The sequence below is a fragment of the Lemur catta genome, chromosome 12 (assembly GCF_020740605.2).
Source record: "Lemur catta isolate mLemCat1 chromosome 12, mLemCat1.pri, whole genome shotgun sequence".
Lineage (NCBI taxonomy): Eukaryota > Metazoa > Chordata > Mammalia > Primates > Lemuridae > Lemur > Lemur catta.
This window is the reverse complement of record NC_059139.1, coordinates 63,345,913-63,371,136: the sequence shown is the minus strand read 5'-3', so window position 1 is coordinate 63,371,136 and position 25,224 is coordinate 63,345,913. Positions and strand designations below refer to the sequence as shown.

The following is a 25,224-nucleotide window of genomic DNA, read 5'->3' as shown; positions in this document are numbered from 1 at the left end:
ACAACAGACATAAACCAGGACTGCCCCAAGAAAACCAGGATACATGGTCCACTCTGTTTATCATTACATTGCTGTGATGATTACTTGTCTGTCATCCCTTCCCCCAACAAACACACATACACACATATACACAGTCAGTAAATCCCTGGAAAGCGAAGGCCCCAGCATCTGGTGCAATGACTGACACATAGTAAGCAGTCCATTAATCAGTTGATTGATCGACTGATTACATCATGGGAATTTTATTGGAGGAGAACATTCTAGTTTGATGAAATGCCATGGACAAAGAAAAGGAGATGGGAGGGCACCTTAACAAGGAACAGCAAATAAACTCTTCTGGGTAGAACAGATGTTTGGAGATTGGAACATAATTTGGGAAAAGATTGTGGAAACTCTTGATTATCAATCAGGCTAAGGAACTTTTAACAAAGTGGAGGAACAGGGGAAGGTTTAAACATGGGGATGACATGAGAGATAACTGATAATTGCACACAAGATGAATTGGAAGGAGGGGAAGGAAGAGAGAACTGCAGAGACTCTTTGGATTAAAAAAAATGAAATTATGAATGCCTAGATTAAGAATGTTTGCCATTTAACATTCATTTTATGCTTGATGGAAAAGTCAAGACCCTTTAGATCACAAGTGAAGAAATCCAAATTAGCCTGGATTAACCCAAAAGGGAAATTTATCAGACCAGCTGATATAAATATACATGCATTGATGGATCCAGGTCCTCAAACAGGGTCATCCATCAGGAATCTTCTTTTCATCTCTGAGTTCTTGCTTCTGACTGTAACAAATTCATTCTTATTCAAGTTCTCCCCCAAATGGCCCTCAGCAATTTTCAGCCCAGTCCTTACCAGCTTAGTAACCCCAGTGGAAAGAGAACACTGCTTTACCAATAGTTCCAGCAAAAAATCCTGAGGAAGGTTCTCATTAGTTACCTGCCCATTCCTGAACTAATCACTGTTGATAGGAGGTGTCATGCTCTGATTGGCCAGGCCTTGGTCATGTGCCTACCCTAGATGATGAAGTCAGCTTCACTCAACCCAAATAAACTAAATGTGTGTGTTGAGGGGAGCAAGGGATACAGGTAGGAGCAAAGATAGCTTGCTAAAGGAAAACTAACTTGTTTAAAAAAGAAAGAAAATGGATAGTAACAAGCAAACCCAATAAATGTTTTCTGCATAAAGTCTATGGTGCTATTTCTTAGTTTGTAGATAACAGTGGGCTCTTCTAGATGATGAAAATAAAATCACAGAAATGAAATTATCAAGAGGAAACATAAAATTGATGAGCTTCTAAATGAGCAAAAATAAAGCAATGTGTTCATTTGAAAATACTCTAGATTATATTTATTGAAGATAATTAAAATATGAAAGGCAATATATGAGTTGTTATTATCTTTAATTCAATAAATAATTTTGCTTATTATGATGCTAGATATATCATGCTTATTATGCAAATAGAAGTTATTATTTTACCTTTCCATCCAGCCAATAAATGCACTAGTACAGATACTTCTGATTACTGATCTTTGAGGAAGCCATAATGGAGCCAGGAGAGGGTTGAAAAGGGCAATTGAAATGGCCCCATCTTTGTGGAATTCCTTATATGATTTTTATCAAAGAACCAATTGATAAACTTGTTCTTTCTGAAATGACAGGGTCTATGGTGTTAAGAAACATTCATCAATTTATTTATAGAATTGATAGCATAATTCTGAGAACACCACAAATGTAACTTTTCCTATGGCATAATTTCAGTTTATTTGGTTGTTTGGATTTTGTTTTACAATTTTTAGAATGAATGTGTATTATTTTTAAATGTGAAAAAGAAACAAAACATTTTCCTTAAGAGAAAGAAGAATTCCAACATACAAGGAAACTAGCATTGCCCTTTGAAGGGATATCATTGTGGTCCTTCTCACATTTTTTTTCCCATAAATATCCACAGGTATCTCAGAAACAATACTGAGTTAGATGGACCATTGATCTGAAAGAATGTGGTATTTCTTTTATTATGCAAATATTAATCAAATACATTTTCATAATGTTATGCTAGGGTAAGTGATAAAAATTTAATCACCTTCACTGATACCTTACTAAATCTTGATTCTTTTCAAGAACATACCTTTCAAGAACAAGTTTCTGATACAGAAAATAATCTGAACCAAGGAACCAACTTGATGGAAGCCATCTTTAAAGTACTGTCCCATTGCAACTTTTCTCCACAAATATTTGGAAATATTTTTGTGAGCTACGTGGAAGAAGAAAACTTATGGGACTTTTTATACAACATTCCAGGTATGAGAAAGTTACTATTTGTAAAAGACGTGTTATATAGATACTTAAATATGCCTTTAAAGATATTTTAGAAGTTTTATTGCGATCAGTTTTGCTGAATTTGTTGTTTGTAAAAGTTTACCTGACATTCTTTCAGTATAAAAGCTTCTGAAGGGAACTATGAGTGATTAGTTCCTGTCAAATTTAATATACTTTGGGACGAGGTGAGGAGGAGGTTGAGGAGAAAGGATTTTCTTTTTTTTTAAATTAATTAGGGAATGTTCTATCATAAAAATTTAATTTAATATTTAGCACAGATTATGTTTTGCTAGTTAGCATATAAGACATTGGCAAAATGTGAAAAGTATTTTGCTATACTCAGGTGCATTCATTCAACAAACTGATGGACAAAACTATTGGTCTATGTCCTTCAAATATATAAGGTATTTATTATCATGATCATAGTGCCTCTCTGTATAAGGCAAGCATGTCCTGTGATTCTTTGGGGGATAATATGTTTTCCCCATCTGTATTGTTCCTCTGCCTTCAGCTACAAGGGATGTTAAAGACAGTGCATGCTGTATATTTGAACAGGAAGTTTTGATGGATTGTCGCATCTTCAGGCCAGTGTAAAGATTCTCACATTGTTTTATCCTTTATGTCCTGCCTTTATGTCTCTAAACTTAATGTCTTAGGAAAACAAAGGATGAGAACTTAGACAATAATTATTATCATTATCCTATTTTTCCATTAGTCATTTCTATCATTTACATTTAGCTTTCACCTTATGAGCTTTCTTATATACTGCTGTGGGAGCAGCATTTTCATAAAATATTTGCTAGGCTCCATAGAAAAGATCTATCTGGCTCAAAATCATGGTTTCTTTCCTACTGGACTTTTTGACTATCCTCTAGATATTATTTGAATATCAATTTAGCTATTTTAAAGTCATTCTGTTTCATCTTCTCTTGGTCATTATCCCTGCAAAATAGCAATAGATAACTTTATGTAATGATGTCAAAAATCTAAATCCATCACTTAAAGTTTCTGTAATAATTATCTTCATTTAAAATGTTATCTCCAGCCGGGCGCGGTGGCTCACGCCTGTAATCCTAGCACTCTGGGAGGCCAAGGTGGGTGGATCGCTCGAGGTCAGGAGTTCGAGACCAGCCTGAGCGAGACCCCGTCTCTACTAAAAATAGAAATAAAAATTATCTGGACAACTAAAAATATATATAGAAAAAATTAGCCGGGCATGGTGGCACATGCCTGTAGTCCCAGCTACTCAGGAGGCTGAGGCAGTAGGATTGCTTAAGCCCAGGAGTCTGAGGTTGCTGTGAGCTAGGCTGATGCCATGGCACTCACTCTAGCCCAGGCAACAAAGTGAGACTCTGTCTCAAAAAAAAAATAAATAAATAAAAAATAAAAAAAATAAATAAATAAATAAAATAAAATGTTATCTCCTAGTTTCCATGCATTCCCTCATTGCTCCCTGTTTTCCCAAAGGAGGGACAGATTTATAGGTAAAAAGACTGAATTAGAAGCTGCTTGTGCTTCTGATATAGTCTTTATTGAATTAAAAGAAAAAAACTTTGAAAGCCCCACCACCCTCTGCAATTTTAGGTTGTTTCTGGGGAAGAAAGAGCAGTATTCTCTCACAAGACTGTAAAGAATCAGTGACACGCTCCAACCACTATTTGTCCTTCAATGCTTAAGTTCTTGAACCATTCAGCACAAAACTGTACTGAAAATAACCTAGAAGGTATCAATGGGCTGCTGGCAAGAGAAAGTAGAACAGTTGTTTGCTCCTAATTTGTCCTCTCTTCCTCTATATCTGGAGCAAACCCTTCACCACAGGGTCAAAGGAGTCTCTAGAAACAGGTATTACACATATGCATAGAGCCTGAGTTATGTGGAAGGCTTAAAGGGGCAGAACTTCAAATGAGTGAAACATTCTTGGCCTTTGTACTAGTGGTTTCTCCATAAACATTAACAGTTATTGTTTGGATCTCAAATATTCTCTGGAACCTGAGACCTGCAGTGGGTCTTTACCTTTGTCTTTTCTCTCCCATTTAGGTCTTTCCAAAAGTTTTTTTTTTTCTTCTGTTAGCAATCATGGTTATTTAAAAAGCCCTGATAAGAAAATACAATATATTAATTCATAACAAATGACTTTTATTTAACTTGAAAATATAATATGCTTAAAAGAAATATAGCTGAAACACATAATCATAATCCCACAATATTTGCATTTTACCACTAATAGAGCTATGCTTCAGTAAATATAATTAACCTATCCCAGGTCAAGTGCAGTACATTATTTATAAACCTCACTGGTATAGTTTCCTCCTGCTGAATCACTGTTAATGATCTTAGTATATACCTTATGCATAAAATATCACAGTCTTATCATTTTACATAGATAGGCAAAGATGAAGTAGTCAGTATCCTCATGTTATTGCTGAGTAAACCAGGGTTGGAGATGTAAAGAGACTTGCTAAGATTGTCCACCAATGAGGTTGCACACAGAACAAGAAATCAGATCTCCTGACTCAAGGGCCATGTTATTTCTCTTCATTTATTTATTTTTTTTTCCATTAGGCTGAATTTTTTGAGAAAATTTAGTCTTGTTGTGGGAAAACGAGAATGAAAATACTCATTAAAAAAGATCACTACAAAAGATAGACATACCAAAAATAATTAAGTTAGGGACCTAACGTGGGCATTTCAAAGGCCAATGTACTCTGTAAGAAACAGACTTGGTAATGATCATTGCAGGCCCATGTCTTCAAAGTAGATCAAACAGTCTTCAGCTGGGTAAATGAAAATATCAAAGCATAAATTACCTCAGCTGGTCTTTAAGACAATGCCAAAACAGGCTTATAAATGAGGAAGATATTCTCAAAAGTGCCCCATTTAATATTATATTAATAGTAATATACCCAACAAGTATTGTTCACTTGGCTTCTTGATAGGGCATTGGGTTTACTTTTGTTTTCTGAATCAGTTTTATTAACTCTCACTGCCTTTGGGAAGAAAGTTTTCAACGACTTAGCACGATTTCCCAATTAAACGTTGAGATCCAAATTTTCCACTTTGGTTCTCTACTCATCCTCCTCAGCCTCATAAAGGGCTTTAAAGAAGAGCTCTTGAGAATGCATGTATGTGCTGTGTTGTTTTATTGTTGCTAAAATTAGTTTACAGTGGTTTACCTTTATACTGGGCACAGTGACTTTCTCTATAACCTACATAAAATACCTGCAGAATAATGTGGATAGATTTTAAGTGTAAACTTTCAAAAGTTGGAAGACTGTTCTACATTGTAGCCATTTCTAAGCCTTTTATAATATTAGGTTGGTGCAAAAGTAATTGCGGTTCTGGACTATGAATTTTAAATCATTATAACTAGGCTCAAACGCATCTTTATTAGTCAAAATAGGAACCATTACAATCAACACATTTTTGCCAATGAGAAATAAGTTTGTTTATTCCTGTGGCATAAAAATCTGTGCTTTATTAGAATGTATTCCAATATCAAATGGCAAATTTCAACAATGCTAAAACTGCAATTACTTTTATACCAACCTAATATTTAGTCATCCATCTAGTCCTTTTATTTATAAACCACTTAAAAAAACTTAAAAAAAATTTATTGAGGTATAATTTACATACAATAAAATCCACTCATTTCAAGTGAAGAGTTCAATATGTTTGAGCAACATAAAAACCTGTATGACAACATCCCAATAAAGATGTAGAACATTTCTGTCATCTCCAAAGGTTCTTTCTTCCCCTTTGCAGTCAATTCTCCTATCTCTCTGCATCCACACTCATATTTTTTGTTTTGGGACTTTTTGATAAAAGCCATTTACACTGGAAATAAGTGATAGCTCATTGTGGTTCTGATTTGCATTTCCCTGATGATTAGAGATGTTGAGCGTTTTTTTCATGTTTGTTGGCCATTAGTCTACCTTCTTTTGAAAAGTTTCTGTTCATGTCTTTTGTACACTTTTTAATGGAGTTGTTTGATTTTTTTCTTGCTGATTTGCTTGAGTTCTTTATAGATTCTAGTTATCAGCCCTTTATTGGATGTATAGCAGGCAAATATTTTCTCCCATCCTGTAGGTTGTCTATTTGTTCCAATGATTGTTTCCTTGGCAGTGCAGAAGCTTTTTAACAGACATAGACCAATGGATCAGAACAGAGAACCCAGATATAAAACCATCCTCATATTGCCATCTGATCTTTGACAAAGCAGACAAAAACATACACTGGGGAAAAGAATCCCTATTCAATAAATGGTGCTGGGAAAATTGGGTAGCCACAAGACTGAAACAGGATCTGCACCTCTCACCTCTCACAAAAATCAACTCACCATGGATAACAGATTTAAACCTAAGGCATAAAATCATAAGAATTATAGAAGAATTTTTTGACTTTTGACTCCCCAGTTACTTATAATTTATTGGAAAACCTTATTTCCATTGACTCCTGATTATTCAATGTATTAATAGAACAGTTATTTAAACCAAACCTTTTTTACTTAGAAACACATTCAGATGTAATTTCCATTGCTTTTATAAAGCCCAATTAGGTTATTCTTTATTGCATATAATAGCTTTCTTAAAGGCAGCCTGAAAAACTCCCACTAAATTGTCTTTGTTCTGATTCTTCTAAATTACAGAAATTTAAAAATAAAAGTAATGAATTTTTTTTAAGTCCTGCCACAACTGTTATTATCAAACTTCAAAAGATTATACTGGTAAAAAGGATAAACAATTAGTATCTTAACCAAGATGCAAATATATATAAACTTGTTTATATCATTCTTAGAATTGCTGCTGGAGACCTAAGGCTCATTCTTGACTTAGGACCATAATTCACTCTCTTTCTAAGGGCTCCTGATTACTGTGTTATAAAAGAAAGGTGTAGAATCACAGCTCTTATCAACTTTGTATAAACTTGGTTATGAAATATCAGTTGTTTTCTTCTTAGGAGCTTTAAATAGATCATGGAAGGTGCAAATTAACCGAGACCATAAATATCATCTTGTCCAGTCCGCCTTGTCCTCTCCACTCACCATTCTGTAAATGAGGATACTGGGATCCCTCCTAGATTAAATTTTCCATATTTTTAATGTTGATTTGAAATATTAGAAAGTTAATTAGGTAATGGTGCATGGATTCTTTTTTAAATTATATGATTTAACCTGTATTTTATGTTTCTTTCAGTTAATATGAAAAACTGAAATAAGTTGTATATGACAGAAAAATCAATGATAAAAATTACTGTCATTTTGGATGATCCTTTCTCTTGATTCTCTCTTTTGTGCTGATAATCAAGAATTAATATTTTGGGCTTATAGCAGCTAGGCTTTAGGGCTACCGTTGTACCATTGTATTCTTTCTAGGCTATGAGTTTTGGCAAGCTAGGGACCCACTCTAACATTTGGCTGATAAAAGAAACTCCTGTTATGATTCTAACACTGCACTGCTTGACCATTTGTACCTTCACTTACTATCTCCCCTTTCTCATTTTCTTCCTTCTCTGTCTGTATCTTATCCATACTATAGGCATCTGTGGATATTGCTTAATTCTTCCTATAGTATCTAGTGCTCAAGATGTTTTAGGCTCCTGCATCAAATGAATATTGGCCAACCCTACACTGTAACATTGTAATTTTTCTAAAAAACTCTTACCTTAGGTAATAATAATAACAGCTAATACTTACATAGTATCTACTATGTACCAGTTACTGTTGCAAATACTTTACATAAATTAATTCATTTAATTTTTAAGTAATCCTTTGAGGTAGATCTATTATTTTCTCTATCATTTCAATTTCTTGATTTTATTTTAAAAGGAATAAACACACCATTTTAACAGAAAGAAATAGAGGATTATCTGACTTCTTAGAATTTTCAGGTAACTGAGATGTATTTAATCCGTAGCTCCAGAATTCAGCTAAAAATGCATATTAATTGTTGATACAAGAAAAAGGCTTTTTTGTTTCTTTCAAGAAATTCAAGTTTTGAAACATCATCAAAAAAATAGATAACCATATCGTCCACCATTCCCATAAACAGCAACAATTTGCCTAACTGATGGTGGTGCTGTGTTAAAAAATAACACTTTTAATATTTGATATCACCAAGATCTTCTTTACCAGGGCTGTTTTAACAGTAAATTATTGTTAGAGGAATGAGTCATTTGGGAAATATCACCTGGGAATTTGATGAGGGAAAAAGCACATAGGTGTTTTTCTGTATTGATTCAAGTGATGGTCCCAGGACTTTCTTGTCATATTAAAAAAAAACAATAAAACCCTTTTATTGAATTTATCACATACCTACTAATACACATTCATTGTAGGTAATACATATAATCAGAAAGACAACAGGGAGGCAGGATAGCAGGAGGGAAGAAAGTAAGTTAAAAAAAAGAAGGAAAAAAAGAAAGAGGGAAGGAAGAAAAAAGAAGGAAAGAAAAAAATTACCCAACTTCCTGTCAGTCATTGATAATCACCATTGACATCCTAGAGTACATCTTTTAATTATTTTATATGTGTGTAGATATGTATTTTTTAATAAAACTAATATACTCTTTTCTAACTTTTTTTTACTGTATAATATATGGCTTTATTGTATAGACAGATATACCAGAGCTAATTAAACAAGTCACCTATTATTGGACATTTAGATTGTTTCTAAGTTTTCCTTATATCTTTTGCATATTCATAATTTCTTTTAGTATTAAATCCTACAGAAAAGAATGAGTCAACAGATAAGTAAAATGTTAAAGCTTCTGATATTACTGCAAAGTTTTCACCTAAGACCTTCACACAATTCATGTTCCCACCAGCAGAGTCCAAAACTACCAGTTAATACTATTATTTACTGTTATTTTGATTCCCATTCCTTGTATTACTAGTAAGAAAAAGAAACATTTTTTTTCCCAAATGTTTTATGGGCTGATCATCAATTATATGATTTCTTGGTGAAAAGCAGCTCTCCTTTCCTACAGCTTTAAACTAGATGATTGTAAAACTGAATTCCCAGTTGAACAAGGCACAACTGATTTCAAGATTTTGCTAACCATAATATGCCATCTGATTTTAAAGTCTCAAGGTGCATGGAGTCTGAGCCCGAGTTCATCCGATGCTTGAGGTTGGCACTGACGGACGCCGTCAAGGACATTGTACAGCAGATAGTGTCTGTGATGACCTGTGGGAGAAACTGTGAGACAAACCTGCACAAGCACCGTGTTCCTGATTGTTTGCGTGAGAGCATTCCAAAAGAATGGAATTATATTCCAAAAGAAAGCGGAAGGAAAGAATCAAGCAAAGGTAAGTATACTTGTTTTTCTTTAAGAAAACACCCCAAAAGAAACAATTTTTTAGGCTATACCATCAAGTAAAATCCTAAAAATTATAAGATTGGTGAACCATATTAATCTTCCTTCCACCAAGTATACTTTAGGACCCTTAATATTTTTTACTATGAGCCACATGATCAAGGAAACTAAAAATGAAAATTACTCAAATGGTCATCTTTATTTAACTACCAGTTTAGAATTTTGTGGTATTTTGTGTTCATATTAGTATTCACAGGTTCGTCACATGATTTTGACTAATTTCCTTTAAACCTATCAAGTAATCTAAAATTCATACTCTGAAGAAGATTGCTCTGATACTCTGTTTAATTATTCTTTCTTTTAAGTTTTCTCCCTGCAACCATGAGTTATTACTTTCTTTAATCTTGTTAAAACACCTCCTTGTGTAGATTTTAGGTCAAAAATAGCACCCAGTTTCATAACTACATGTATTTTTCTGACAGGGTATTTTTTTCCTCAATCCCTAGGGTTCTGAATTGAGTGCATTGCTCCTATTCAGGGCAATGTATCTACTAAGTGTATTTAAGAACCATCAGTTACCTGCATTATTCATCTATTTTATTAATCAAGTCATCTCTTCTTAGTTTCTTCCTACCTAGATATTTTCACTTTTCCTTTGAATGTATATTACCTATCTATATTCATAAATCTTCTTTTGGTCTTTTAAAATAAAACTTTCCCTTTCGTATTCATCCTTAAAGAAGAATATTTTTTCACTAACTCTAAGGAAACTTTCAACACTAAAATATTCCAGCTGAACTCACTAAAGTCAATGAAGGGACTAGCCTTTCTCTTTCATTCTTTTCTGAGGAGATCCTAAATAATGTGGCTCTTATCCAGCGACCTTATATTACAAACTCAAATCAATTATCTATCTGTGACCTTTCATAGTAATGCTTTAATTCTGTCCAAGCCCTATTAAACTCCCTTTGAATCTAGTAAAGCCATTTAATTGAAATTGGAAAATGTCACCTTTTCATTACTTAAGTTCTTCCTTGTCTAAGAGTTGTTGCTATCTCTCCTTTGTCCTAGCTTTTGGATATTTCATACATTTTGAGAAGTTCAGGAGGCATGGTCTATATTTAACATATGCCATGTAAGTAACACTGTGTTACTTGTGACTTTCATGTCATTCTATTCATATGCGGTTTTGCTTTCTACAAGCATTTTGGAATCCTCCATTCCATTTCAAAGAGCCACTGGTTCCAGAGAATGCCTGTACTGTATAGATACCTTGTAAATGTTTTCCTTACTAAATAAATTCATAAAATTCTCAATAAGAGTAGAAGTACAACATGAAGCAGTGTCAGGTCACCTGAATATATTTTTTAAAAAGGCCTTTAATATATTCCTTTAAATCAACAACTCAATTGCAGTTTAAAAGTAACACTGGGCATACAATGAAGAGGAAACAATGACAAAGTGAAAAGGCTCACATTTATTCCTATTCTTAATGTGTAATCTTTCTCAATCATATTATAAGATAAAACAATGATGACCTGATCAGATTTAGTTAAAAAAAATGTGTGGGAAAACATTTGAAATATGGCTTCTCATTCATTTTGTTAAGTGTGAGTTCCTCCTAAGTGAGTATTGTGCCTTGAGATATTAGCTAAAAATAGTTTAGAGTCATCTTGATTAGCAAAAGATATCAAAATGAAACATCTAAAACATGAAGACAAACCTCTATAATTTTTCCAAAAATGTTTTAAGTCAAGTAATTATATTCTTTGCAAAATTTGTCTAAACAATGATAAATGTTTAAAGGCCTCTTTTTTAAAAGAAAATTCTAATTTATTAACAACAGTCACTACCTTAGGGAATATTTGTCCTTCCTGACATAGTAAAAATGACAGAACATGGAAGACACTATGGTAACAAACTAAAATGGATTTCTTTATTTTTTTGTCAGCAAATACATAAAAACACTGAAGATATAAAGAAATAAATATTAGAATAAATTATACAGTACAGAAGATTTGCCCTACCCCTACAGTTCCATAAAAGTTCAGATGGTTCCAACACAGCTCATTCAGATTTTAGGTACTTGCTGCATTATGTTTCAAAGAGCAAATACATGAAGAATTAGTTATTTTATTTTGTTTTGTTTCTTTGGCAACAATTAAATGAAAGATATACCTGAGAAGATATTTTCTCAACAGTAAAGTACTTTTTTAATGAATAGAATGCTTTATGGGAAAACTATTGGAGTAATTGTTTCAATGGAAACAATGGATTCTGGAGAGAGGAAACAGAGGTAGCACTGTATGGAAACTGTATCCATGCTGTTGTTCTCCTGCACATTGTTGAGAAAGAAATGGATGGCAGAAATACACAAAGTGCTTTCAGAAGTCATTAATATAGTTAACTTTATAAAAACCAAAGATACTAGTTTTTTTTGTAAACCAGTATCACCTATAAAAATATTGTATCTGTACACTTAAGAACTTAGAAATAGAATTTTCTAACATGATTTAAAATATTCCAAATGAAGAGTTTCAGTTATTCTTGGACCCTTTTCTTAAAAATATGAAAATAAAATATTTTTTAATTTGTTTACGCAAACAACTGATATCCTGGATGATGGATGGATATTTACTAGTCAATTTTCAACAACAAGCTTTGCCTATTTGGCAGTTAAGACTGAAAAATAAATGCTGTGATTTTGTAAGCACAGCTGATGATATACTCGTTCCATGTGGATCTATGTGTGTTTGTGAGTGGCTCTTTCACCTGTGATAGCCATTAAGCTCTGGAATTGAAACAAACTGAACTTAGAACCTGACCTTTGTATTGTGAAGGGTTAAGCCCATTTATTATTATTTTTAAAATATTAAAGCATATTAAATCACATGATCCTCATTCAACAAATTGTTATTGCTATTTTTTAGCATTAATAAAATTTTAAAAATTAATTTTAAGACATTATTTTTTACCTCATTTATTGTAAGTTTCCTTTTTATGTTTTATAAACCACAAATGTTATTATAGTAGTCCATATATAGAAAGGAAGACATGATAAATACATAAATATACATATCATATTGCATTCATCCTAAAACATAATCTTTTTCACACTTCAGCTATGAAATTGGGATGGCTCTTACAACATATTATTAATACATAAATATAGCTTAGAAGTTGACTTCTGTATTTAAACAAAGACAGAAAAATGAGTGTGTGGCAGTCTTAAAAGATCCTTCCCTGGTGTGTTGTTAACATCATCATAGATTAAGAGTCCTTATGATTAGTAGAATGGATTTATTAATTTGTCATCAGCCTAAAGGTTCTGATTGGAATTTGTCTTAAGCTTTAATGAAGTAGTTAGGGATTCGAGTACCTGGAGTCCTCAGAGTTTATAAAATATCAATAGAGTGCAGGTGTGAAGGAGAAAATTGGTAATCTTTACCTAATATCTACTTGCATTGTCAAATATTTGCTCAGTATGTGTAGTTAAACCCTCTTTAGGATAGAGGGAATATAAGATATAATCTTTTAAGTCAAATACCTGACATAATAGGGAGTATGATTCACAAACTCATAAAGAATAATAAGACATTTAAAATAATTTAAGAACAAAAAGAATAGGAGTCACAAGGGAGTTTCTTAATTTGCTTTATCTATATTTTAAGTCTCACCTAAGCATATATATTTGAACAAAATGAAAACATTTATCAAGGAACTATTTTCTACCAAGTACTGAACTAGGTAGGTACTTTCCCATTCATTATCTTATTTAATATAAGAGTCTTATGAGATTATTCAAATGTGTGTTAGACCCAATTTTTACAAACTTATAACAATTGCTCCAATTAATTTTTAAATTTGATTCTTACATTGTCATGAATATCAAAAGAATCACTAGATTAGACATATATTTTCCAAGAGCTTTGTACTTTTTTGGAGCAGAATGACTTCTTTAAATGTTACATATATCTTGGAAAAATTTTCACATTGTTTTGTTATTATTTTTGTTCAGTAAAAACAATAAAGAATGTTTTACTCGAGCTATCTTCTTCTGGCTTCTCATTTGGTTTCAATGTTCAAATTTAATTATGTATATCATGGATTGAAACACTGGCTTTATGGAATACTAAAGGAACTAAGAGATTTTTTTCCCATGCTTTTGAGCTTTTAGTCTAGCTGTAAAGACAATTCATGAAGATATAGATAACATAATACAAATGATAATAGGTGATACTACAAAAGATGACACAAAATTGCCCATTGTGGACCTATCAAAATGGTCATATAGATAACATATTCAAATAAATTCATTAAGAGGGGAGAGGACTTTGAACTAAGAGTTGAAGAATATGGGTGAACCATGACAAGAGGGGACATTCCATTGGGAGTAATGAGATATTCAGAAGCTTAAAAACCAAAAGGATAAAGCACATGGAAGGTCTTAAAGAAAAGGTTCATAGAAATAGGCTGATGCTGAACTGTGGAGTGTTTTGCTAGCAAGGCTCAGTAGACTGATCTCATAACAGTGGAAAGTAGCTAAAACAATTGTAGCAGAGAAATTGGATAATAAAATTCACAGTATATGAATTTGGTTGTACAGTATAGGGGAGGGGCTAGACATAGCCTGGAGCAGGGAGATGAGTTAGGGGAATACTTGGATAGTCCAGGTACCATTGGTGAGGAAGGGCTTGAACTAGGGCAGTAACCTAGGTTCGTCCCAGCAAAGAGAAACTGTAAGTCAGAGATGAGGCAGTAGGAAGATTTATCAATGCCGATCACTGGGTGAGTATGAAGAATCAATAGGAACATTTAAAAGAAAGGGAGGAAGAAAAGAAGGAATCAAGGGAGGGAGAGAGGAAGGAAGGAGGGCGAAGCCATTTTGGAAGACAGTGAAATTGGTTTTAGTTATATTGAGTTAATGGTGACAAGGACAGAGAAGTGGAATGCCCAACAGGGAGCTGGAGTTGTAGGACTGCAACCAAGACTTAAGATTCTTGAACCACTTGAGTGGTTCTCAACCACAGATAATTTTGCTCCCAGGGACATTTGGCAATGCCTGACATTTTTACTTGTTACAACTGAGGGGGATGCTATCAGCATCTAGTGAGTCGAGGACAGAGATGCTGCTAAACATCCTGCAGTGCACACGACAGCTCCTCACAACATAGAATTTTCCAGCCCAAATGGCAATAGTGCCAAAGTTGAGAAACCCTGATGTAGAGAAGGAGAATCAATACATTTTTCAGAGAAATAGCACCAAGGGAGAACATGTAGAATCATCAGCCTAAGAACTTCTTAGCAAATACCCACATTTAAGAAGTGTCAGTAGAAAGTGGAACTAGCATGGACACAAAGGAGCAAGAATAGTAATAGAGGTGACCACGGAACAATTCATTGACTCATTTACTCAACAAGTATTGAACTGTTACATATGAGGTAGTTAGTGTGGCAGATACAGAAATGCCCTCATGAAGATTATATTCTATGGAGGGTGACAGATAACGAACAGATAAAGGAGATAATTAGTAGGTGATGGGAAGTGCTAGGACTAAGGCAACAAAACGGGGATCCCCTGACAGAGAGGGACTTGGGCTGTGACAGGAAGGGAGTGAAGGGACTGCTGTAGATGGGATGGTGAGGAAAGGCTCTCTGAGGAAGTGACCCTTAGGCTAAGAACTAGAAGAAAAGTAGCCAGTCCTAGGAAGAGCTGGGATGATTCTGTCATGGATTCCAAGGTAGGAGGAGAAAGGCTTAAGGGGGAATCAGGAGGATCAAAGGCTACCAAGAGGCCCTGCAGGGGGTGCCTGTGCATTTGTCAATTAGGAGGCCATCTGGATCCTTCAGAGCTGCCATCTTAAAAGATAAAAACTTAAATTATAATTCTGAATTTTCTAATCTTCATTTATGGAAGGAAAAAAAAAAAACCCAGATTGGTGATTTGGGGAATTTTAGAATAGTGCTGCAGGAGACCCTGGCAGAGTTCTGTTGGAATATGTCAAGCACTTAACTCTTCACAACAATTTTCTCCACAAAAATTAGACATCCCCACACAACACAAAACCGCACAGTGATGGCATGAAAATGCTAATATTAATCATACCTTTTCTTTCTTTTCTTTCCCAGGCTTCACAAGGCTTGCTGCTCAGGCATTATCTATTGTAATCAGCAAGTTACCTACGGTGATTGCATGTTTGCCTCCCCCAATTAAATACTTCTTTTTTCTCTCTGAGAGAAAAATGTCAAAAAACTTTGTTGAATTGAAGAAAGCTGGCCTGCTTGTCTGGAACTTGATTGTAATTATATGTCGGATATTTGAGGATGGAAACACTGTGGAACTTTTAACAGGTGCCTCCCTTGACAGATGGAGTAAAGAAAAACTTGGTTTAATGAGTGTGTGTTTGGAAAGCGTCATGGGAGACCAGGCGAGTAGCCCCAATCAAGTGATCCGAAAGGTCACACAGAGCATCGAGCAGCAAAAGCCCAACTGGATCGAAGGCCAATTGTTGAAAGCAAGGAAATTGAGCACTGAATGGTAAGGTGATGTTTTACTTTCACTGCACTTCATCAGATACTTTCACAATAACAAAATCACCAGTAAACAACAACGAAGTATTGTCAGATGGGCAGCAGTAGTATTTTGCTAAATCCATGGGAACTTTGATGAGATTGTTAGGCATTCCTTGTCTTACAATTTGAACCCCATTGATACACTGGAACATTATACTGTACTTGTTTAGTCACCATCTTAAGGTTTCTGATTAAAAGGGTGGTAGTTAAACCCAGGAGAATTTAGTTTCACTCCTTTTCAGTGTGCAAACAGGTATCTAGTGGATAGCCTGAAGCATTTGGTAAATGGATTGGGCATGGAGATTAAATTAAGAAGGAATTAATGGATATAAAAGGCTTTTTATTGCTTTCTGTGTACCTGATTGTCAAAAAGGTACACATTTTTCATCTGGTAATGTAAGAATCCCAGAGGGCAACAGGGGCATATCACACTTCAGCTATAAACACACCCAGCTGTTTCTGTATGAAAATGTCAGCCTTCTCATAGGTTTGTCACCAAGAGCTAAGTGATTTGTGGTACTGCAAAGATTTTTAAGGGTCCCTGATGAATTTAAATATGTACATAGAGTCCTCCTGTCTTAAAATTAGTCTTCAGGTATAGAATTACATGATATTGATAAAGGAGTTCTGGCTCAGATGGTCTATAGATCACTAAGTCAGCCTTTTTTTTAAAAAACACCCAGGCACACTGCTCCCCATTCTTTTAACATATATTCATGCTGCCAGCAGATACTATTATAACTTTCTTCCTGAAACGACTAAAAGTCTCTTGAAACATGGTAACTCTTACTAGTACATGGAAGTGATAAAGAGGACAGGCTTTAGAGTCAGACAGATAAGTACAAATCCCTTGTAATTCGGTCATCTTGTGAAAATTATTGAATCTTTCAAAGCCTCAGTTTCAGTGATGATATGAAGCTGATAGAATTGTTTTGCAAATTAAAGATTCATAACATGTGTAAAGTTCTTAGCATCCAGCTTGGAACTATTAATAGTAAGCATCTGTTATTTATAAACTCTATTCACTGGTTAGTATTATGGTAACTAAGAGTCTTTACTCGTCTGTGTTAATCTATAAGATCATATATCTATAAGATTTTATATTAATCCAAATGGGGAAAAGTAAGTAATCATAATTTTCCCCGTCTTGTCATACTGACTTCTAGAAATTTACTTCTGGAGTATCCCATGGGTGGGACTAACAATAGCAGTCAGGCAAATGCTTTCTAACGTTGACAGTAACCTTCTTTATATTTGCATTCAGTGCCAATTTGCAGGCTTTAATCCAATGACTAAAAAGATTAAGGCCAGATGCCATTATCCATGGCAGTGATTATAAAGGGAAGAGAAAAAATAGGAGTAAAAATAAGAGATCTGATTATAGTAACAACGTTAAATTTATGATACTGTTGATTTCGGAGTTCCTCCATCAAATAAGATCCATTTAAAGCAATGGGTACTATACCTAGGGTTACATACAGGGATCCATAAGTTAAGTTTTTTTCCTTAAAAACTGATTTTAATTTAAGTTTTCTAAATAGCACCAATGCATTTGGTATCTCCCGTAGTGGGAGTTGTCCAGCTAATATTTGGCTGATTACCAATGAGCCAGAAGATTACTTAGCTATCTCTTACAACATGTATCAAAAATGAAGAGTTACTGATTTGAAAAATGTGTTGTAGCCCTTGAAGATTCTGAATAATTATGTAATTAGCACAATGCTATGCCTTTCTCAATTTTCTCAAATGATATCCACATACAGAAATGCAAATTTAAAGTTATTTATTGCATTTATTTGAAAAAGAGTTAAATTTTACTTACTTTAGGTAACAATCTCTTATAGAGTTTGGGTGCCATAGGAATGTTTCTTTTAGACTTTGATTTCAAATTGATTATCTGATATAGAAGTGAACTTCCACTTCTAAGTATTTCTCACAAATCAATGATCATTTAGCTTATAGATCTACACTATAAGAAAAATGTATTTCAAACCATGATGTCTATATTAGGTAGAGGGTTACCTTGGCTCTACCATATTTAAAATATATTTATTTATTTATTTATTTATTTAAGCATTTAAACTAAAGTATTAATGGTTCTTCTGTTAAGATAAATTAAATCTTAATTCCTCATAAAGATTATCTGGGAACTACCTGATATCATTTAGCTAGATTTCTTCCACTTGTATCCAGATTTAACTTTGATTTTATGGAAAGGGTGAAAATAACTGCAGTGGAAAAGGTGGCAGCTGTAAGTGTTGCCTGTCTTGCATACTGCCTGAGAGCATTACTATTCATTAAAATAACCTTCACTTTGTAGTAACACTCAAGCTGTAAACAGTCAACTTAGATTCTGGAGAACACACAGCCCAAAAAGTAAAGAAATGTCTGTCTTTGCAAAGTAATTTGTCGAGTTGAAGATTATTGTTTTTCATCATGGTGACCCTGACGTGGCTGGCTGGGTGCATATCCAGATTAAGATTAATGCAGTTATTCCTTGGCTAAGGTCTGCCTCTTTCAGGGCACATTCTCCCTAATGACATGATTGATAGGCAGTCCCAAATCCAGAGAGGAACTCATTAATCATAGCATTGACTGAATCCAATCATTTGCTTCACCTGCACAGTGATGGACAGGAAAGGATACAATTCAGGGGCTGACACTGAGATACTCCTTTGTCAGAGGGCCTCAACTTTTTCAATGTCAGCCTCTACAAAACCTGACAAGAAATTTTGCTTGCAACCTGTATGCAGCTTCAAAAGATATTTGCAAACTTATTGTATTGTAACAAGATCTTAAAAAAAAAAAAAAAACACTGACTCTAGTTAATGAATATCTTTAAGTCAGAGTAGGAATTGCTTTATTTTTTAGCAAGGCTTATATGATCTTAAAGTTCCTTTTTTTTTTTTGAGATGGATGTTTTGAAGCTACATGTGGAAGCAATAGCAAAGTTAATGTTCAGCAGCTGGGTATCATTTGGTTCAGTCTTCAGGTCAGCAGCACTGACTCTTAGCAGAACTAATTTTATAATCATGGCAAAATCTCAGTAATGAACTGTAGTATACAGCTGATTACACCACAGTAAAATTGCATTTAGTCTGGGAAACAGTGGAAAACCATGAGTTTTCTTAAGAATGCTTACGTTGCAAACCCCAACATGATCCTAATGGCAATTGTAACAAGAAAATTAGTGTGGAGCATATATGATGTAAGTTGAATATCATAATTATTTTTTGCATTGATATAGTTTGAGATGTTTAAAATGTTTTTTTATGTCGTCAATTATTGCCATGTAAGTAATGTTCAAAATCAACAAGTACGTGGATTCTTCTAAAAGAATTGTTTCAGAACTGCATCTTGCATATTCCTGGTGTGGTGATTGTAGACCCTTTTTCTTGAAGAATAATTAGAGTAGTGACTTTTTTTTCTAAGTATAATGTCTGTTACAGAAAGAAACAGGAGTAGGGGGTATATATTTTTAAAACGCAGCAAGTGTCAAAGGCCAATTTAAAATACCCAGTGGTAAGCACACCTGCCACGAAGCTCTCAGCTTATATTTAGCATAATAGACTCCCCTTTTTGACACTTTAATTAGTCTTTAATGTGTTCTAAGACAGGTGTAAAGAGGAATCTACAAAAGACAAAATACCAAAGCTATTTCTGGCTTCAAAGATACTTTTTTATCCTCAAAGAGAAAATACAAATTATTTCTTACATGTTCTTAAAAAGAAATGTTTTGTTTTCATCCCAAGATTATAGCAATTTCAACAATTGCAATAATGGGAAAATGTTTCATAGAGAGGAGTATAAAGGCAATAAAGAAATGTTTTAAAAGAAATGATTCAATTTTTAAAAATGCTTTCAGGTGCTTAATTCTAAGGTGCTCTGTGTCTGATCAGCAGTGATTTGGGAAGGCTTACCTATGGGAGTGAAGTCTCTACAGGTGCTTTGAATGTGAGATTTACGTCGACTCCTCACGCTCAATCTCGGTGATTATTTTCCGTCTTTAGGATCTTTTATCACTGATATGTATATGCTTTCTTTGTATTTAGTGCATCTGTGACAATAAAGAAAAGCACAGCCTTAGAAGAAGGAGATATTGCTCTTGAACTGACTGAGCAGAAAATCAACACGATGGTCCTGGATCTCTGCCACAAACCAGGTGGCAGCGAGTACCTGAGGCAAATTTATCACATCATGCGGCTCAATGAGGTAGGGAAACAGCCTTTTTACCGAGCAATTAGGTGTGTACTGGCCTGAGGCAGCGTCTGCTGGCAGCTAAGGGTTAGTCAAGGAGGTGATAATACTTCTTAAAGTCAATACCAAACTCAATATCCCGTTATTAATAGAACCTATTCAGCCCCGGCTGTTCTGCATTTGTACAGAAAAAGCGTCATCGAAACAATGTAGATTTTATTTATATGGTTTAAACAATAACACAGCTCATAAACTCAGTTCAGTTCTGAATTGTAGAGACTAGAGGTGTAGTTTGGGAATTGTGTGTTTGTGACTGTTAAGCTGATGTTAAAATCTGGTATTTGTAAAATGAAGAATTTTCCGAAGAAAGACGTAGCTCTTTTCCTGAAGACATCATACTTGTGTTGGGGAAGTTGGATATTTCTTGCATAATGAAAAAACTTCTGAAGAATATTGAACTATATTGGGGAGCAACCAGATTAACCCAAGAAAATTCATTAATGCATGGACACTGTTTAGAACCAATATTATGCTCATCGATCTCTTTGCTCAGTTAAACCTCTGACCTTGCACATTTTATGGCTGTTTTAGCGAAAATGTAAATAGCAGGTTATCTCAGCTATTAATATTTACTTGAAACAATGCAAATTTTCTAACTTAATCAGGTTTTTAATTTGAACATGTGTATCTGAATTAGAGGGTGACATCTGTAATTATGTTTATATTTGCAAACATGAATGTATTCTTTGGAATAGTAAAAATTGTATAATTTGAATAATGTGAATATGTAGTTTTATGTCAATAATATAGTTCTTAAAAACCATACATTTCCAAGAAGTGAATTAAATTCTACAACAGCATTTTACATCTCAGTTGTGTAAGTGTTCTGCCCACCGTTATCTACCTAAATGTTACTTCAAGTTAATCTTATTTCCTGGGTTTCATACCACTAATGAAACAGTCAGTAAACTGGTGACATAACAATGTCTTCAATGATAACCTGAGAGGGATGTGAGAAATTCGTGGTTATGAGAAATGACCTTGTCCTTAAAGCATCTGAGCTTAGTATGGAATTGTTACAAAGTGACACAACATATTCACCCTTGTTAATGATCCCTCATAGCTTGCCTAGGGTTTCTATTTGGGGAACTCTGGAACCCCTCGCCTTGGCTAACTGAAAGACCCTCTATTGCGAAGTCATGTTCCTCACTGGTACGTTCACCTGGCCACCCAGATTGGCCCAAGTAATTGTAGTGACCCCTGAGGAAGAGACGTTGCAGTATGGTCACCCTCACATCCTTAGTAAAGTGGTGTTACTCTGAGGATGGTAATGGCTAGTATAGATTGCCAAATTGATAGAATAGTCCTATTTTTAAAAGGCCCACCACAATACTAAAAAAGGTCAATAATTCCCAATAAGCAAAACCATCAAAAATTAAGTTGGATAATTATTGGCCGTCAATCATCTTATATATTCTGGAAAGTCAAAGGCTGTTCTTCCCTCATAGAACCCATATAACTTTGAGGCAGGGCTTCTGAGCAGGTGTGCTATGAGATCTACACTAGGGTGTCACCACATTTTGATACCCCAGCTCAAAGTTCTGATTTTTCTTTTGTTACATATTTACTATTATGGCAATGCGTACCATGTGGGATGTAAAGCTAAGTATTTGGCAGCTCGCTGTGCCAAATGAGGCAAGAGGCTGCTGCAAGGCAAGAGCCATGAGGAAATTAGAGACCTTTGCCTTGTGACTATTATAAAAACACAGGCAATAAGCCCAAACAACACAAGGGAGACTAAGTGACTAATATAGTACTTATGACTGCTTTTATCAGTGAGGTATCGTGATGCTGTAGGTGAAATTGAAATGTGATGTTTGCTCGCTTGATGAGTAGTTTTGTGAGACTTTAGCACCTTCAGATGTGCTGCTAAATGTTACCCGAAAATGTACTGTAAATACTGAAGCATTTATGGGTACAGGCCTAGGTGAGGGGAAGAATGGGTGTGCCATTGATAAAAACAGAAGTTATGAGGGAAAATGGGTTTAATGATGCTTTGTTTTTGAGATAAAGGTAAGATGTCCAAGCAAAAAAGTCCGATTGTAATTAAGGTCCTGGCCATGAGCACAAGGGACAGAGGCCGTGCTTGTGGATTTGGTGGTCTTCAGTGGGTGTGGGAGTTGAGGTCATCAGACCAGCAGAGCTCTTCAGTGAAGAGAAGCAGAGAAATGATGGATAGAGAAATAAGCTTTGATGTAACTACACAGGGAAGGTGTTCAAGAAAGAATGGAAATCTAAAGAAATATCCTGATTAGTGGTAAACCTGATAAAAGCAATGTCACAGTAAAAGAATCTAAGGTTTTTAAGAAGGGGTAGTGACAAGTGTCAATATAGCAGGGATTAACAAGAGAGAAAACGCCATTTTGTTCACATTTTGCAACAGAGCACTTTCTCTTTTTTGAATAGTGGAAACAAAAAAAGTCAAAGTATAGTTATGTAGGGGAAATCAGTTAAGAAAGATTGTTATTAGCCAAAATAAAGCATTTTTTTCCAATAGAGTATTCCTTTTTAAAATTTCACTTGCATAAATCATGATGGAGAAAAATTTTGTTTCTATTCAATGATCTAAGTCTAGGCATAAAATTCTTTTCTGGTGACTTTATCATTATTTAATAATATTTAGTAAGAGTCCGTGTGTCACTTTCACACTCTATAGAATTAGTCTTTCTAAAGAGGTATGCTCTATAACAAGCGAGTTTAAGAAATGGCTATTATTGTTAAGTGTGGTTTCTTTAGATTTTTAGGATTTTAGGGCCTAAAATTTGCCTTCCACAATCACAGTGGTCATTCATAAAGTTACAGGGGCATAAGAACAAGCACAGTGAACTGAGACCAGATATGTGGCTTCTTGCCCCAACTCTACCACTCACCCCTGTGTGACCTCAGGCTTGTCCCCTGACCTTTCAGAGCCAACCATTGAGGGTGGTGCTGGGCTAGAGTTCACAAACTTTCATGTGCCTTCCATTTTCCTGGGAGTCCTGGTTAACAGGCAACTCTGATTTTACGAGGCTTAAGAATCTGCTTTTCTAACAAGCTGCCAGGTGAGCCTAATTCTGCGGGTCTGTTCAGCAGACTTTGAGTAGCACGGGTTTTCTGGATGACCTCTGAATTCCTTTTCAGCTCTAACATGCTTCATCCTAACTCTAATCTCAAAGAAAAACATTATATTGTGACACACTAAAAATGAGGAGAACATTTATATTTTACTTATTAAATGACTTATTTATTAATAGTAGGCATTTGTTAGTGATGGGAGACTTTTAGTCATTTTAATTTGTTGTCTTTCAGAAAAAGTCTCATAGAATACTTTAGGATTGTTCACCTTATTTATTTATGGGTAGAAAATAAAGTAAATAGATTGACAAATATAGGTATAAAGCAATAGATAGACTTTTTTGTGCAGGCCTGCACTGGTAGTTGGGGGATTAGAATGACAAATTTTGAGCTTCTATTGAATCTTGATATTATTCAGTTCATAGGGTGAAATTAGAATTTAGGAACTTGCATTATAATTAATTCTGCATAGAATGAGACTGCTTGTAATAAAATATCGGAGTGCTCAGTGCTCTGCTAAGCCCAGAGTAGGTAGCAACCACACTTAATAAATGAGCAATTTGTACTGTTGCATAATCATGCATCTGAGTTAAGTTTTGATAACCAGAATGTTAATACATGAACCAATGACTAGACAATGCCTGTTAAAAAGATCCTGATATATCAATCATACATTCATTATATGAGAGTTGTTAAATGGTTTTCTAATCTATACTGTATAGTAGGTAAACCTGTTTTTGATGGGTTTATTGCATTGCTGACTGGTACTCTGCTATGTATCCTCTGAAAATGTATTTTTCCTAAGGCAAGTAATAAAATGTACTCTAGCAAATGTGCTGAAAGGGTAAATTTGGATATTGATCGGTTTAGTTTTAAAGAGAATGTATGCTTCTCACCATCATGACTTGTAATTTTCTTTCCTTGAAGGAATATTTAAAAGAACAGCTGCTTTGTATGAATGGTTCAGAGGAAAAGCCATTACCCATCCGACCTTTAAAGACAACCTTGAGAAGTGTGGAAGATCAACCTTCTGCCTTTAACCCTTTCCATGTGTATAAGGTGTTTAGTGAAAACATGCTAGATCAGGTATGTGGAAATTAAATGGTAAATTTAATTTAAATGTGTCATTTCTTTACACAAGTGAGAGAAAATGCTTTGTGTTTGAATATTTACTCAAAAGCTTTTTTTGGCTAGGAAGCAAAAGGCCTTGTTCTTATTTACATGGTCTATACAAATTGACTTTTGAAAGTTATTTTATCTTCTTTCTATTTGTCAAACTGATTCATATGTTTGGTCTGTAAAACTTAACTTGACCAGGTCAGTGTACCATGGGCAGAGGGAACATCTGTTAGGCTGTGTCTACAGAAGGCCGAAGAACCAGGCATTTTGTAACATTTTCCCCCTCCCTTGCCACCCTCTCTCCCCAATACACACACTCAGAAAACTCCTTGCAATCTTTACGAATGTATCAGGCAAATTGGGAAATAGTTTGAAATTCATTATAAATGGAGCACTGAGCTCCTATTTTAAGTGGCATGAGGTAAATTTGCTTTTTATAACCCTAGACACATTCTCAAATTTGAAATGAATTTGTTAATGATCTTAAAGCCAGGCTATTTGGAATAAAGTCAATGTGATAAACACCACATATTTTTTAACGTCAGATTGTGCCATTGCTCAAGCTGTATTTTCAGTAGTTAC

The 25,224-nt window shown here is 34.6% G+C and overlaps 1 protein-coding gene across 1 annotated transcript in view; it reads left to right on the top strand.

Annotated features, from left to right (window-relative positions):
* KIAA0825 (KIAA0825 ortholog) overlaps window positions 1-25,224 on the top strand; it is a 353,138-nt gene that overhangs the window by 146,015 nt on the left and 181,899 nt on the right. The window contains exons 15-19 of the mRNA XM_045566564.1: window positions 2,128-2,307; window positions 9,407-9,631; window positions 15,769-16,177; window positions 20,265-20,424; window positions 24,451-24,609. Of these exons, the coding sequence (XP_045422520.1) occupies window positions 2,128-2,307; window positions 9,407-9,631; window positions 15,769-16,177; window positions 20,265-20,424; window positions 24,451-24,609 (1,133 nt within the window). The remainder of the gene's footprint in view (window positions 1-2,127; window positions 2,308-9,406; window positions 9,632-15,768; window positions 16,178-20,264; window positions 20,425-24,450; window positions 24,610-25,224) is intronic.